The sequence below is a fragment of the Scyliorhinus torazame genome, chromosome 6 (assembly GCF_047496885.1).
Source record: "Scyliorhinus torazame isolate Kashiwa2021f chromosome 6, sScyTor2.1, whole genome shotgun sequence".
Lineage (NCBI taxonomy): Eukaryota > Metazoa > Chordata > Chondrichthyes > Carcharhiniformes > Scyliorhinidae > Scyliorhinus > Scyliorhinus torazame.
In genome coordinates, this window is record NC_092712.1 from 1,931,024 (window position 1) to 1,947,152 (window position 16,129).

At 51.9% G+C, this 16,129-nt stretch overlaps 1 protein-coding gene across 1 annotated transcript in view; it reads right to left on the reverse strand.

Moving 5' to 3' along the window:
- LOC140425663 (plectin-like) overlaps positions 1-14,181 on the reverse strand; it is a 620,159-nt gene extending 605,978 nt beyond the window's left edge. The window contains 2 exon segments of the mRNA XM_072510158.1: positions 7,986-8,023; positions 13,695-14,181. Coding sequence (XP_072366259.1) covers positions 7,986-8,023; positions 13,695-14,166 — 510 coding nt within the window. The 5' untranslated portion in view covers positions 14,167-14,181.
- Between the last annotated feature and the right edge of the window lie 1,948 nt (positions 14,182-16,129).

The window sequence follows — 16,129 nt, forward strand, 5'->3', positions numbered from 1 at the left end:
CAGGCAGCGAGTCCCAGACTCCCCCCACCCTCTGGCAAAGATGCTGTTCCTCACATCCCCTCTAACCCTCCTGCCCCTCACCTTAACTCTCTGCCCCCTGGTCATTGACCCCTCCACTAAGGGGAAAAGTACCTCCTTATCAAGCCTATGTCCCTCATAATTTTATACACTTCAATCGGTTCTCTGCTCCAAGGTAAACCCCAGTCTAACCAGCCTCTCTTCATAGCCGGAACCCTCCAGCCCGGGCACCATCCTGCTGAATCTCCTCTGCACCCTCTCCAGTGCTGTCACATCCTTCCTACAGTGAGGTGACCAGAACTGCACACAGTACTCCAGCTGGGGCCTCACCAGTGGTTTATACAACTCCAGTGTAACCTCCCTGCTCTTATATTCTATGCCTTAGTTAATACAGATCAGAATCCCATAAACCTTCTTCACTGTCGTTTCTACCTGTCCTGCTGTCTTCAGCCAGCACACAGGGTCCCTCTGACCCTCTGTCCCACACAGGGTCCCTCTGACCCTCTGTCCCACACAGGGTCCCTCTGACCCTCTGTCCCACACAGGGTCCCTCTGACCCTCTGTCCCACACAGGGTCCCTCTGACCCTCTGTCCCACACAGGGTCCCTCTGACCCTCTGTCCCACACAGGGTCCCTCTGACCCTCTGTCCCACACAGGGTCCCTCTGACCCTCTGTCCCACACAGGGTCCCTCTGACCCTCTGTCCCACACAGGGTCCCTCTGACCCTCTGTTCCACACAGGGTCCCTTTGACCCTCTGTCCCACACAGGGTCCCTCTGACCCTCTGTCCCACACAGGGTCCCTCTGTCCCATACAGGGTCCCTCTGACCCTCTGTCCCACACAGGGTCCCTCTGACCCTCTGTCCCACACAGGGTCCCTCTGACCCTCTGTCCCACACAGGGTCCCTCTGTCCCACACAGGGTCCCTCTGACCCTCTGTCCCACACAGGGTCCCTCTGACCCTCTGTCCCACACAGGGTCCCTCTGTCCCACACAGGGTCCCTCTGACCCTCTGTCCCACACAGGGTCCCTCTGACCCTCTGTCCCACACAGGGTCCCTCTGACCCTCTGTCCCACACAGGGTCCCTCTGTCCCACACAGGGTCCCTCTGACCCTCTGTCCCACACAGGGTCCATCTGACCCTCTGTCCCACACAGGGTCCCTCTGACCCTCTGTCCCACACAGGGTCCCTCTGTCCCACACAGGGTCCCTCTGACCCTCTGTCCCACACAGGGTCCCTCTGACCCTCTGTCCCACACAGGGTCCCTCTGACCCTCTGTCCCACACAGGGTCCCTCTGTCCCACACAGGGTCCCTCTGACCCTCTGTCCCACACAGGGTCCCTCTGTCCCACACAGGGTCCCTCTGACCCTCTGTCCCACACAGGGTCCCTCTGACCCTCTGTCCCACACAGGGTCCCTCTGACCCTCTGTCCCACACAGGGTCCCTTTGACCTCTGTCCCACACAGGGTCCCTTTGACCCTCTGTCCCACACAGGGTCCCTCTGACCCTCTGTCCCACACAGGGTCCCTTTGACCTCTGTCCCACACAGGGTCCCTCTGACTCTCTGTCCCACACAGGGTCTGACCATTCACTGTATATTCCTCGGCCTAGTTAGTCCTCCCAAAATACATCACCTCAGACGTTTCATGGTAAAATCCTTTTGCCACTCTTCTGCTCCACGTTCGATTCCCCGCTGGGTCACTGTCTGTGTGGAATCTACATGTTCTCCTCGTGTCTGCGTGGGTTTCCTCCGGGTGCTCCGGTTTCCTCCAACAAGTCCCGAAAGACGCGCTATTAGGTGAAATGGACATTCTGAATTCTCCCTCTGTGTACCCGAATAGGCACCGGAATGTGGCGACTAGGAGCTTTTCACAGTAACTTCATTGCAGTGGTAATGGAAGCTAACTTGTGACAATAAAGATTATTATTATTATAGCCAGCCCGTCTATATCACCCTGTAATCTCAGGCCTTGCTCCTCACTATTTACCACAACACCGATTTTTGTGTCATCTGTGAACTTACTAACCATGCCTCCCACATTCACATCCAGATCATTAATGTGCACGACAAACAAGAAGGGACCCAGCACAGAACCCTGCGGAACACCACTGGGCACAGGCTTCCAGTCACAAAACAACCTTCAGCCATCGCCCTCTGTCTCCTACCACTCAGCCAGTTTTGGATCCAGATTACTAAATTGCCCTGGATCCCATGGGCTCTTACCTTCTTCATCAGCCTCCCATGTTGGATAGTGTCAAAAGGCGGCACTGGAGTCCGTGTAGACTGCATCAACCGCACTACCCTCATCTACACACCTAATCACCTCCTCGAAAAATTCAACCAAATTTGAAAGACATGATCTCCCTTTGACAAAACCATGCGATCCTTGATTAATCTTTGCCTCTCCAAGTGGAGATTAATTCAGTCCCTCAGAATTTTTAGTTTCCCTACCAGTGAAGTTACACTCACTGGCCTGTAATTTCCTGCTTCGTCCTACTTTCCCTTCACATTGGCTTCCCCCAGTCCTCTGGCGCCTCTCCTGTGGCCAGAGAAGTTTTGAACATTTTGTCAGAGCTGCTGCAATCTCCTCCCTGGTCTCCCATAGCAACCTGGGATACATCTCACCTGGTCCCACTTTTAAACCCGTTAAAACTGTGAATATCTCCTCACTCTCAATGTTAATTTCTTCAAGTAAATCCCTGATTTGCCACTTTGGTGCCTAAGATGGGGTTGTTTAGCACAGGGCTAAATCGCTGGCTTTGAAAGCAGACCAAGGCAGGCCAGCAGCACGGTTCAATTCCCGGAACAGCCTCCCCGAACAGGTGCCGGAATGTGGCGACTAGGGGCTTTTCACAGTAACTTCATTGAAGCCTACTTGTGACAATAAGCGATTTTCATTTCATTTCATTTCATTATTGGGCCATACCCTTTTTCCCTTGCCCTTAATATCCTTCTAAAATACTTTGGGATTTTCCTTTATTTTACCCACCAGCGTTTTTTCATGACCCTCTTCAATCTCCTAATTTCTGTAAGTAACCCCCTACACTTTCTTGATCCTTTTACGAGAGGGAACAGTTTCTCCCTATCTAATCTGTCCAGCCCCTTCATGATTTTGAACATCTCTATCAAATCTTCTCTTCAAGTAACGAGGAGGGTTGATGAGGTGGAGCCAGTAGATGTGGTTTATTTGGACTTTCAGAAAGCTTTTGACAAAGTCCCGCATAAGAGATTAGTGTGTAAAATTAAAGCGCGTGGGATTGGGGGAAATGTATTGAGGTGGATAGAAAACTGGTTGGCAGACAGCAAACAAAGAGTGGGGATTAATGGGTCCTTTTCAAATTGGCAGGCAGTAACTAGTGGGGTACCACAGGGATCGGTGCTGGAACCCCAGCTATTCACAGTATATATTAATGATTTAGATGAGGGAACAAAATAGAATGACCGGGATTCTCCGATATCGCAGCCAAGTGTTGACGCCAGCGTCAAAACCGCGCGAGCGACGTCAAAACCGGCGCGAGCGACGCCAAAACCGGCGCGAGCGACACCGGCATCAACAGGCCTCCAGACCCAGTAATTCTCCTCTTCCTCGGGGGCTAGAACGGCGCCGGAGTGCTGTGCACTGCTCTGGCGCCGAAAGCCGGCCCTAGACGGCCAGCGGGGGTCAGCGTATGCGCGCCACGGCCGTCTCCACGCCGGTGCATGCACGTGGTTGCCATCTCTGCGGCGGCGCGGAGCAACATGCCGGCGACAGGAAGTAGGCCTCTTCCAGATCGTGGTCACCCGCCTATCGGAAGCCCCCATGGAGGCCCCCGCCCCGGAGTCAGATCCCCCTGCCCCCCCCCAACCAGGACGTCCACATCGGCTGCGGGTCCGGGCTCCCGCTGGGTGGTTTGGTCCATCGCACGCGGAGAATCACCGCCGGGGCCTATTCCAGCGGCCCTGTCCGGCGCCGCGGTGACTGGTTCCTGGGATGGCAGGACTGACGTACGAGGAGAGATTGAATCGAGTAGGATTGTATTCACTGGAGTTCAGAAAATGAGGGGGGGATCTCATAGAAACCTAAAAAATTCTAACAGGACTGGACAGTGTTGTTGTAGGAAGGATGTTCCTGATGGTGGGTGTGTCCAGGGGTCACAGTCTGAGGACACGGGGTCGACCATTTCGGACTGAGATGAGGAGAAATGTCTTCACCCAGGGAGTGTCCGGCCTGTGGAATTCATTACCACAGGAAGTAGTTGAGGCCAAAACATTGTATCTTTTCAAGAAGAGCTAGCAGGATTGTGCAAACCGGGCGGTTTGGTGGGGTTACACGTAATGTGACAGGAACCCGAGATCCTGGTTAAGGCCATCCTCACGGAACACTCCATACTGCCCGGGATTACAGAATCCTACTAACTGTCCCGGCTCGAGACAATTCCCACCTTGATTACCTGTGATTATCCCTCACTCCACTCACACTGTTCCTGTAAAGATTTATTTACCTGAAAAGACTCTCATTCCCACCATTCTTCACATTCCAATCTGTAATTATCTTGCAATAGTGTCTCTCCTCTGCTGTGATTAGGAACCTGCCTCCACTTCACCTGATGACTACAAGGGCTACAAGATGAAGGCATGTAAAATCGCCGGCTCCAACGCACCCCTCCCTGATGAACTCAACGCATTCTTAGCCCGCTTTGTGCAAGAGGTCAGCGAGAGCGAGCCCAGAAACCTCGGATGAACTTGTATCGGAGATCACCACTGCAGACATCAGAGCAGCCTTCCCGAAGGTCAACCCACGGAAAGCCACTGGCCCGGACGGGATACCCGGACGAGCACTCGGGTCTTGCGCGGATCAGCTGGCGGGGGTATTCGCCGACATCGTCAACCTCTCTTTACAACAATCTGAGGTCCCTATCTGCTTCGGGACGACCATCATCCCTGTACCAAAGAAAAGTCAAGCAGCGTGGCCTTAATGACTATCGTCCAGGGGCTCTGACATCCATCATCATGAAGTGCTCCAAAAGGTTATTCATGGCACGAATCAACTCCAGCCTCCCGGATTGCCTTGATCCACTACAGTTTGCCTACCGCTGCAACAGGTCCACAGCAGACACCACCTCCATGGCCCTGCACTCTACCCTGGAACACCTAGATAACAAAGACACCTATGTCAGACTCCTATTTATCATCTACAGCTCAGCCTTCAACACCATCATTCCTATGAACCTCACCTCTAAACTCCGTGGCCTGGGCCTCGGCTCCTCCCTCTGCAGCTGGATCCTGAACTTTCTAACCCGCAGGCCACAATCAGTAAAGATAGGCAACAACACCTCCTCCACGATCATCCTCAACACCGGTGCCCCACAAGGCTGTGTCCTCAGCCCCCTGCTATACTCCTTATACACCTATGACTGTGTGGCCAAATTCCCCTCCAACTCGATTTTCAAATTTGCTGATGACACCACCGTAGTGGGTCGGATTTCAAACAATGACGAGACAGAGTACAGGAATGAGACAGAGAATCTGGTGAACTGGTGCGACGACAATAATCTCTCCCTCAATGTCAACAAAACGAAGGAGATTGTCATCTACGTCAGGAAGCGTAGTGGAGAACATGCCCCTGTCTACATCAATGGGAACAAAGTAGAAAGGGTCGAGAGCTTCAAGTTTTTAGGTGTCCAGATCACCAACAGCCTGTCCTGGTCCCCCCATGCCGACACTATAGTTAAGAAAGCCCACCAACGACTCTACTTTCTCAGAAGACTGAGGAAATTTGGCATGTCAGCTACGACCCTCAACAAATTCTACAGAGGCACCATAGAAAGCATTCTTTCTGGTTGTATCACAGCTTGGTATGGAGCCTGCTCTGCCCAAGGAAACTACAAAAGGTCATAAATGTAACCCAGTCCATCACGCAAACCAGCCTCCCATCCATCGACTCGGTCTATAATTCCCGCTGCCTCCGAAAGGCAGCCAGCATAATTAAGGACCCCACACACCCCGGACATACTCTCTTCCACCTTCTTCCGTCAGGAAAAAGATACCAAAGTTTGAGGTCACGTACCAACCGACTCAAGAACAGCTTCTTCCCGACTGCCACCAGACTTTTGAATGGACCAGCCTCGTATGAAGTTGATCTTTTCTCTACACCTTGCTATAACTGTAACATTATATTCTGCAGCCTCTCCTTCCTTCCCTCTGTACGGTATGCATTGTCTGTATAGCATGCAAGAAACAATACTTGTCACTGTATAGTAATTGTTATGGACCAGCGTTTAGAAAACTCCAAAGTATATCATGGAGTTCACCTGACCTACAACTTTTAATAGATTTTGGTTATGGGGAACACAAGGGCCCACTTTACAGGTGCGAAGCAACAGAGATCTAAAGTATTTTTAAAAACAAAACAATGTTTATTCTATGAATTCAGTTAACACTCTATAAACACACGGTAAACATCAACTGCAAACACTGATACTTTCCTAAATACAATATTCTATAGGTAACCCTTAGTAACGTTCCTAACAACATCCAGAAGCCCAAAACATTTTTTAACAAAGACAGCAGGTTTAGATTCTCTGCAGAAACAGGTATTACGTTGAAATCATCAATGAGCTGAAGGCATAGGTTTAAGGTGAGAGGGGCAAAGTTTAGAGTAGATGTACGAGGCAAGTTTTTTACGCAGAGGGTAGTGGGTGCCTGGAACTCACTACCGGAGGAGGTAGTGGAGGCAGGGACGATAGGGACATTTAAGGGGCATCTTGACAAATATATGAATAGGATGGGAATAGAAGGATACGGACCCAGGAAGTGTAGAAGATTGTAGTTTATTCGGGCAGTATGGTCGGCACGGGCTTGGAGGGCCGAAGGGCCTGTTCCTGTGCTGTACATTTCTTTGTTCTTTGTTCTTTGTTTGTAGAGAGAAAGATCAATACACACACCTGCTTGGTTTTCATGCAGCTCTCCAACTGAAAGCAAAACTAAACACAGAGCCAAAAGCAGTTTCAGCACAAAACAAGAATAAAAAGCCGAGCAGAGTCCAGCTCCACCCATACACTGACATCACTGCAGCTATTTGATAAACGCCCATTTCTTAAAGGTACAGCCACCTGACATAATACATGTGACAATAATAAATGAAATCAAATCAAATCAAAGAGCTGCGCTCCAAAGGCTTGTGATTTCAAATAAACCTGTTGTGCTTTAACCTGGTGTTGTGAGACTTCTTACTGTGCCCACCCAGTCCATCCCTGGCATCCCACATTCTAGAAAGTTATGCTGCAGAAAGAGGCCATTCAGCCCATCATGTCTGCGCCGGCCAATAAGCAGAAAAAAAAAGAAACATGTGGCTCATTCAATCCCATTTTCCAGCCCCTGGTCCAGAGTCCTGCAGGTACCAGCTCTTCAGGTACAGATCCAGGGATCTGTCAATGAGTTGAGCTTTTCAGACTCAACTACCAACTTCGGCCGTGAATTCCAGACACCCACTGCCCTCTGGGTGAAAAATATTTTCCTCATGCCCCCTCGAATCCTTCTCTTAGGATTAATTGATAAACTCAGAGTGAAGGCAAGGATCGTCGCAGCAATCATAATTGCCCTTATTTAAGTTTCAAATACTAGTCTTGGACCCATAAGAGTGGTATTGGAAACTTAAATAAGGGCACCTATGAGGTTATGCAAGGAGAGCTAGTTAAAGTGAATCTGCTTACGGGGTGATCAACAGAGGTTCAGTGACAGACGTTTAAAGGCATATTTCAGAATGCACAGAACGGACACATTCCAACGGAAATAAACATCCCAAAGGGGAGGGCCCGTCATCTGTGGTTAACTGAAAAAATTAAAGACAATATTAAACTAAAAACAAAAACATATTTGTGGAAAGACGAGTGGCAGGACAAACACTGGAAAGAATATAAAGAAGATTAAAGAACGACAAAAAGATTGATAAGGAGGGAAAAACGTGAGTACGAGTTAAAGTTAACCAGTAATAAACGATGGACAGGAAGAGTTTCTGTAGATACTAAAATAAGAAAAGGAATGACCAAAGTGAGTGCTGGTCCGAGAGAGAATGCGTTGGGGAATTGATGGTGGAAAGTGGGGCTGTGGTGGATAAAGTATTTTACATCTGTCTTCACAATCGAGGACACCAGTAACATCCAGAAATAGCTGTGAATTAGGAAATGGAAGTGAGGGAAGGACTCAGGAAAATTCCAATCACCAGGGAAGTGGTATTGAGCAAACTGTTGGGTCTGTGGGTGAAAAAACCCCGGGTCCGGATGGATTTCATTCGAAGGTCTTGAAAGAAGTGACGAACGAGATAGTTGATGCACAAGTTCAAATTTTCAGGGAAGGTTCCATTTGATTTGAAGGTAGCAAATGTGTAACTCCTTTACTCAAAAAGGGGAGACAGGAAGCAGGAGGCTACAGGCCAGTTAGCTCACCATCTGTCAGAGGGACAATGTTAAAAGCCATTATTAAATATGTAACAGCAGAGCACTTGGGAATATTCACGGCACTCAGGCAGAGTCAACATTGTTTTGTGAAAGGGAAATCATTTTAACCAATTTATTGGAGTTCTTTGAAGGAGTCACATGTGCTGTGGATAAAGGGGAACCGGTGGATGTACTGCACTTAGATTTCGAGAAGGCATTTGATGAGGTGCGACATCAAAGCAGATACGATAGTGGGCAGCAAGGTAGCATAGTGGTTAGCACAATTGCTTCACATCTCCAGGGTCCCAGGTTCGATTCCCAGCTGGGTCACTGTCTGTGCGGCGTCTGCACGTTCTCCCCGTGTGTGCTTGGGTTTCCTCCGGGTGCTCCGGTTTCCTCCCACAGTCCAAAGATGTGCAGGTTAGGTGGATTGGCCATGCTAAATTGCCTTTAGTGTCCAAAATTTCCCTTAGTGTTGGGTGGGGTTTCTGGGTTATGGGGATAGGGTGGGTGTGTGGGCTTGGGTAGGGTGCTTGTTCCAAGAGCCGGTGCAGACTCGATGGGCCGAATGGCCTCCTCCTGCACTGTGAATTCTATGATAGTATGATTTTAAAGGACATCTTGACAAATACACAAATTGGATGGGAATAGAGGGATATGGTCCCCGGAAGGATAGGGGTTTTTAGTTTAGACGGGAAGCATGGTCGGCATGAGCTTGGAGGGCCGAAGGGCCCGTTGCTGTGCTGTAATTTTCTTTTTTCAAAGGATATTGTGGAAAATGAAAGCTCAGAGTGGAGGGGTAACATGACTTGAAAATTAGCTAAAAGGAAAAAGTGGCATAAATGGGTGTTTCTCGGGCTGGCAGGATGTGAGGGGTGATGTGCCACTGCGAGTGTTTCTCGGGCTGGCAGGATGTGAGGGGTGATGTGCCACTGCGAGTGTTTCTCGGGCTGGCAGGATGTGAGGGGTGATGTGCCAGAGGGAGTGTTTCTCGGGCTGGCAGGATGTGAGGGGTGATGTGCCAGAGGGAGTGTTTCTCGGGCTGGCAGGATGTGAGGGGTGATGTGCCAGAGGGAGTGTTTCTCGGGCTGGCAGGATGTGAGGGGTGATGTGCCACTGCGAGTGTTTCTCGGGCTGGCAGGATGTGAGGGGTGATGTGCCAGAGGGAGTGTTTCTCGGGCTGGCAGGATGTGAGGGGTGATGTGCCAGAGGGAGTGTTTCCCGGGCTGGCAGGATGTGAGGGGTGATGTGCCAGAGGGAGTGTTTCTCGGGCTGGCAGGATGTGAGGGGTGATGTGCCAGAGGGAGTGTTTCTCGGGCTGGCAGGATGTGAGGGGTGATGTGCCAGAGGGAGTGTTTCCCGGGCTGGCAGGATGTGAGGGGTGATGTGCCAGACGGAGTGTTTCTCGGGCTGGCAGGATGTGAGGGGTGATGTGCCAGACGGAGTGTTTCTCGGGCTGGCAGGATGTGAGGGGTGATGTGCCACTGCGAGTGTTTCCCGGGCTGGCAGGATGTGAGGGGTGATGTGCCAATGCGAGTGTTTCCCGGGCTGGCAGGATGTGAGGGGTGATGTGCCACTGCGAGTGTTTCTCGGGCTGGCAGGATGTGAGGGGTGATGTGCCAGAGGGAGTGTTTCTCGGGCTGGCAGGATGTGAGGGGTGATGTGCCAGACGGAGTGTTTCTCGGGCTGGCAGGATGTGAGGGGTGATGTGCCAGAGGGAGTGTTTCTCGGGCTGGCAGGATGTGAGGGGTGATGTGCCACTGCGAGTGTTTCTCGGGCTGGCAGGATGTGAGGGGTGATGTGCCAGAGGGAGTGTTTCTCGGGCTGGCAGGATGTGAGGGGTGATGTGCCAGACGGAGTGTTTCTCGGGCTGGCAGGATGTGAGGGGTGATGTGCCAATGCGAGTGTTTCTCGGGCTGGCAGGATGTGAGGGGTGATGTGCCAATGCGAGTGTTTCTCGGGCTGGCAGGATGTGAGGGGTGATGTGCCAGAGGGAGTGTTTCTCGGGCTGGCAGGATGTGAGGGGTGATGTGCCAGAGGGAGTGTTTCTCGGGCTGGCAGGATGTGAGGGGTGATGTGCCAGAGGGAGTGTTTCTCGGGCTGGCAGGATGTGAGGGGTGATGTGCCAGACGGAGTGTTTCTCGGGCTGGCAGGATGTGAGGGGTGATGTGCCAGACGGAGTGTTTCTCGGGCTGGCAGGATGTGAGGGGTGATGTGCCAGAGGGAGTGTTTCTCGGGCTGGCAGGATGTGAGGGGTGATGTGCCAGACGGAGTGTTTCTCGGGCTGGCAGGATGTGAGGGGTGATGTGCCAGACGGAGTGTTTCTCGGGCTGGCAGGATGTGAGGGGTGATGTGCCAGACGGAGTGTTTCTCGGGCTGGCAGGATGTGAGGGGTGATGTGCCAATGCGAGTGTTTCTCGGGCTGGCAGGATGTGAGGGGTGATGTGCCAATGCGAGTGTTTCTCGGGCTGGCAGGATGTGAGGGGTGATGTGCCAGAGGGAGTGTTTCTCGGGCTGGCAGGATGTGAGGGGTGATGTGCCAGAGGGAGTGTTTCTCGGGCTGGCAGGATGTGAGGGGTGATGTGCCAGAGGGAGTGTTTCTCGGGCTGGCAGGATGTGAGGGGTGATGTGCCAGACGGAGTGTTTCTCGGGCTGGCAGGATGTGAGGGGTGATGTGCCAGAGGGAGTGTTTCTCGGGCTGGCAGGATGTGAGGGGTGATGTGCCACTGCGAGTGTTTCTCGGGCTGGCAGGATGTGAGGGGTGATGTGCCAGACGGAGTGTTTCTCGGGCTGGCAGGATGTGAGGGGTGATGTGCCAGACGGAGTGTTTCTCGGGCTGGCAGGATGTGAGGGGTGATGTGCCAATGCGAGTGTTTCTCGGGCTGGCAGGATGTGAGGGGTGATGTGCCAGACGGAGTGTTTCTCGGGCTGGCAGGATGTGAGGGGTGATGTGCCACTGCGAGTGTTTCTCGGGCTGGCAGGATGTGAGGGGTGATGTGCCAGACGGAGTGTTTCTCGGGCTGGCAGGATGTGAGGGGTGATGTGCCAGACGGAGTGTTTCTCGGGCTGGCAGGATGTGAGGGGTGATGTGCCACTGCGAGTGTTTCTCGGGCTGGCAGGATGTGAGGGGTGATGTGCCAGAGGGAGTGTTTCTCGGGCTGGCAGGATGTGAGGGGTGATGTGCCAGAGGGAGTGTTTCTCGGGCTGGCAGGATGTGAGGGGTGATGTGCCAATGCGAGTGTTTCTCGGGCTGGCAGGATGTGAGGGGTGATGTGCCAGAGGGATCAATGCTGGGGCCTCAACTTTTAACAATTTATATCAATGACTTGGATGAAGGGAGTGAAGGTGTAGATGTTAAATTTGTCGATGACACAAATATTGTTGGAAAGTAAATTGTAAAGAGGACATATGGAGACTACAAGGGGTTGGTTAATTAAGTGGGAAAAGATTTGGCAAATAAAGGGCGCGACTTACCGGGCACACCGCGCCCCTGTTCAGACAAATGGGGGCGCCCCACGTCCAGTGGATGATGGGAGATTCGTCTTCCGGGATCTACCCAGCTCGCCACGCCTCGTAAGATCTAAAGGGATCTGATCTGAATCCCACCCATTGTTGGCAGGATCAGTACTTGGCAAATCTGCATATCTGAGTGAATAGCTAGTCCCACTCTGATGTGCCGCTCGCCTGATCTACCAAGTCGTTGGCATCTAACCCCTTCCCCTCGGAGACCTGAGGCGAGCGTCAGCTAGTATTGGTCCCCACAAACAGGGACCAAGCGGAACGGCACATGGGGGATCTCCCAGGGGATCGGAAGCCCCCAGGTGGTTTCTCTCTGGGCAGGGTGGCACCCTGACACTGCCAGTCAGAAACTACCAAGATGACCGGTGGCATTGTGCCCCCAGGCTGGGTGCGGGGGGCACAATGATAACTCCCTTCTAACAGAGTTGGAGCTTTGTGGTGGTCCGGGGTCACCTCAAAGGGTCAGGATAGTGGGCTGCCATTTGAAAATGGCGTCTCGATCTCTTCCTGCACAGAGCAGTTTCAGCGAACGGAGCTCCTCAGTGCAGGAAACGGGACTAAGTGCAGCCTCGGCAGAGGATTTCCCGCTGAGGCCCCAGATTGCAACTAAGTCCTATTCAATAGCATGGTCTTTCACTGCGCTGTGAGCTATGGGGAACACTCAGCTAATACACTCAAAGAACAAAGAACAATACAGCACAGGAACAGGCCCTTCGGCCCTCCTGGCCAATACCAGTCATGATACCAGCCTTGGCCAAAACCCTCAGTGCCTCCTTGTGCCGTACCCCTCTATACCCGTCCTATCCATGTGTTTGTCAAGATGCCTTTTGAACACCGTTAATGTATCTGCTTCTACAACCTCCCCTGGCAACGTGTTCCAGCCACTCACCACCCTCTGCGTAAAAACCCCGCCTCACACATCTCCTCTAAACTTTGCCCCACGGACCTTGAACCTTTTCCCCCTGGTGACTGGCCCCTCCACCCTGGGAAAGAGTGCCTGCCCATCCACTCTATCCATGCCCCTCGTAATCTTGTAGACCTCTATCAGGTCACCCCTCAACCTCCGGCTTTCTAATGAAAACAGTCCGAGTCTATTCAGCCTCTCCGCAGAGCTAACACCCTCCAGACCAGGCAACGTCCTGGTAAACCTCCTCTGCACCCTCTCCAAAACCTCCACATTCTTCTGGTAGTTTGGCGACCAGAATTCTGCGCAATATTCCAAGTGCGGCCTTACCAATGTTCTGTACAACTGCAGCATGATTTGCCAGTTTTTATACTCGATGCCCCGTCCAATGACGACAAGCATTCCGTCTGCTTTCTTGACTACCTTGTCCACTTGTGTTGTTACCTTCAAAGATCTGTGGACCTGCACGCCCAGATCTCTCTGACTTTCTATATTCCGAAGTGTTTTGCCATTTACGGTATATTTCCCCTCTATGTTAGATCTACCAAAGTGCATTACCTCACATTAGTCCGGATTAAACTCCATTTGCCATTTCTCTGCCCAAGTCTCCAACCTATCTGTGTCCTGCTGTATCCTCTGACAATCCTCGACACTCTCTGCCGCTCCACCAACCTCGGTATCATCTGTGAACAGTCACCTGCAACAGGCAGCCAGAGCCATGAGAGAGATAGAGAGAGAGAGGGAGAGAGGGGGAGCGGGAGAGAGAGGGGGGGGGGGGGAGAGAAGGGGGGGAGAGAGGGGGAGAGAGACGGGGAGAGAGAGGAATGTTGGCTAACCTGTTGTGGGGGCTATTTTCTGTCCCAGTTGCACCTCAGTCACCTTGTCGACTCTCAACTCCTCGATCTTGCGATATTCACGCCTGTCCCCCTGACCCTGCACCCTGTGAACAGGATGGGGTCTGGGTGAGGGTTGGGTGAGAGGTCGGGGCACTCTCCTCCCCGTTGCTGGAACTCTGTGTAGTGACAGTGGAATAATGTCCGAGGGTAAGTGGAGGTATTGTTGGAGGAAGCCGATTCCCTCGTCAGTCAGGTACCAGTAATGATGTTTCCACACAAAACGCTCCCGTACAAAACCCCTGGATTTCAGCGAGCGTAAAGCTCGGATCACCTGCAGGTTGGTGACTCCACGCAACTCGGGGTGATGACTGTGTGGCCTGGGGTCATCCTTCGCCACCATAACACCATCTCGGAACAACAGCTCATAAACTGCCCTGAGTTGCTGCAAGGGCATTAACATGCCAGCCACCATCTTCAAACTCCTGACTGCTACAGGAAACTGGCACAAAAACCGACTGCAAGGAGCTCGGCTGAAAGGCAGTCCGTCACCACCTCTCAGTAACGATCAGAGTAAAGCAGGAGCCTTCAGTCCAAGGTATCTGCTTCTAGATCCTCCTGTCTGAAGGCAGCAGTGAGAGGGAAGGGAATGAATGAGAACAGGAGGAGGAGGTGGTGAAGGCCTATTAAAAAATGAGTCAGGAAGACGGAGCAGTGATGACTGACACGAGCAGTGCAGAATTCCTGGAGCCAGGCCAGTTGTGAGTAAGTTTCTGCAGAGTAAATGTCATCAGGAACTGAGTGAGCTCCAGAACTATAGTCTCAAACGGCAGAGCTACACCTCTGTGTCACTCAGAAGCATCCCAGCCAATCACACCCACTGCTCCATTCAGTCTGGCTGAGGGTGGGGGTGTGGAGGTTTATGCACCATCAGAAGGGTAACCAGAGTCCCAGCTGGATCTCCACACTGTGTGAATGGAGGAGTTTCAGTGACATAACCCAAACCACAAGCACACAGCCAGTAAAGACAAACTTCAACTAAAACAGGAATTCAGCACGGGTTACGTTATGTCTCCATCCCAATTTAACACTGATATTTCAGATGCTACAAATAGCCCAACAGATTTGAGAAAACTGTAACCCGAACTCTCGGCTTAATTTGGGAACTAGCTGATCATTCATGGACAGTTATCCCAAAGTAATAACCCCAACCCATACATCGCTCTCCATTCCCACAAAACACAGTGGGATTAGTTTGGGATTGATACAGGGCGATGGGGAGAGAGCGGGGCAGTGGGATTAGTTTGGGGATTGATACAGGGCTATGGGGAGAGAGCGGGGCAGTGGGATTAGTTTGGGATTGATACAGGGCGATGGGGAGAGAGCGGGGCAGTGGGATTAGTTTGGGGATTGATACAGGGCTATGGGGAGAGAGCGGGGCAGTGGGATTGTTTGGGGATTGATACAGGGCTATGGGGAGAGAGCGGGGCAGTGGGATTAGTTTGGGGATTGATACAGGGCTAGGGGGAGAGAGCGGGGCAGTGGGATTGTTTGGGGATTGATACAGGGCTATGGGGAGAGAGCGGGACAGCGGGATTAGTTTGGGGATTGATACAGGGCTATGGGGAGAGAGTGGGGCAGTGGGATTAGTTTGGAGATTGATACAGGGCTATGGGGAGAGAGTGGGGCAGTGGGATTAGTTTGGGGATTGATACAGGGCTATGGGGAGAGAGCGGGGCAGTGGGATTAGTTTGGGATTGATACAGGGCTATGGGGAGAGAGCAGGACAGTGGGATTAGTTTGGGATTGATACAGGGCGATGGGGAGAGAGCAGGACAGTGGGATTAGTTTGGGATTGATACAGGGCTATGCGGAGAGAGTGGGGCAGTGAGATTAGTTTAGGATTGAGACAGGGCTATGGGGAGAGAGCAGGATAGTGGGATTAGTTTGGGATTGATACAGGGCAATGGGGAGAGAGTGGGACAGTGGGATTAGTTTAGGATTGATACAGGGCTATGGGGAGAGAGCAGGATAGTGGGATTAGTTTGGGATTGATACAGGGCAATGGGGAGAGAGTGGGACAGTGGGATTAGTTTAGGATTGATACAGGGCTATGGGGAGAGAGCAGGATAGTGGGATTAGTTTGGGATTGATACAGGGCAATGGGGAGAGAGTGGGGCAGTGGGATTAGTTTAGGATTGATACAGGGCTATGGGGAGAGAGCAGGATAGTGGGATTAGTTTGGGATTGATACAGGGCAATGGGGAGAGAGTGGGGCAGTGGGATTAGTTTAGGATTGATACAGGGCTATGGGGAGAGAGCAGGATAGTGGGATTAGTTTGGGATTGATACAGGGCTATGGGGAGAGAGTGGGGCAGTGGGATTAGTTTGGAGCGTCATTACCCCTCTCTGTTTGAAGGGTGCTGCCTTGTGTGGAC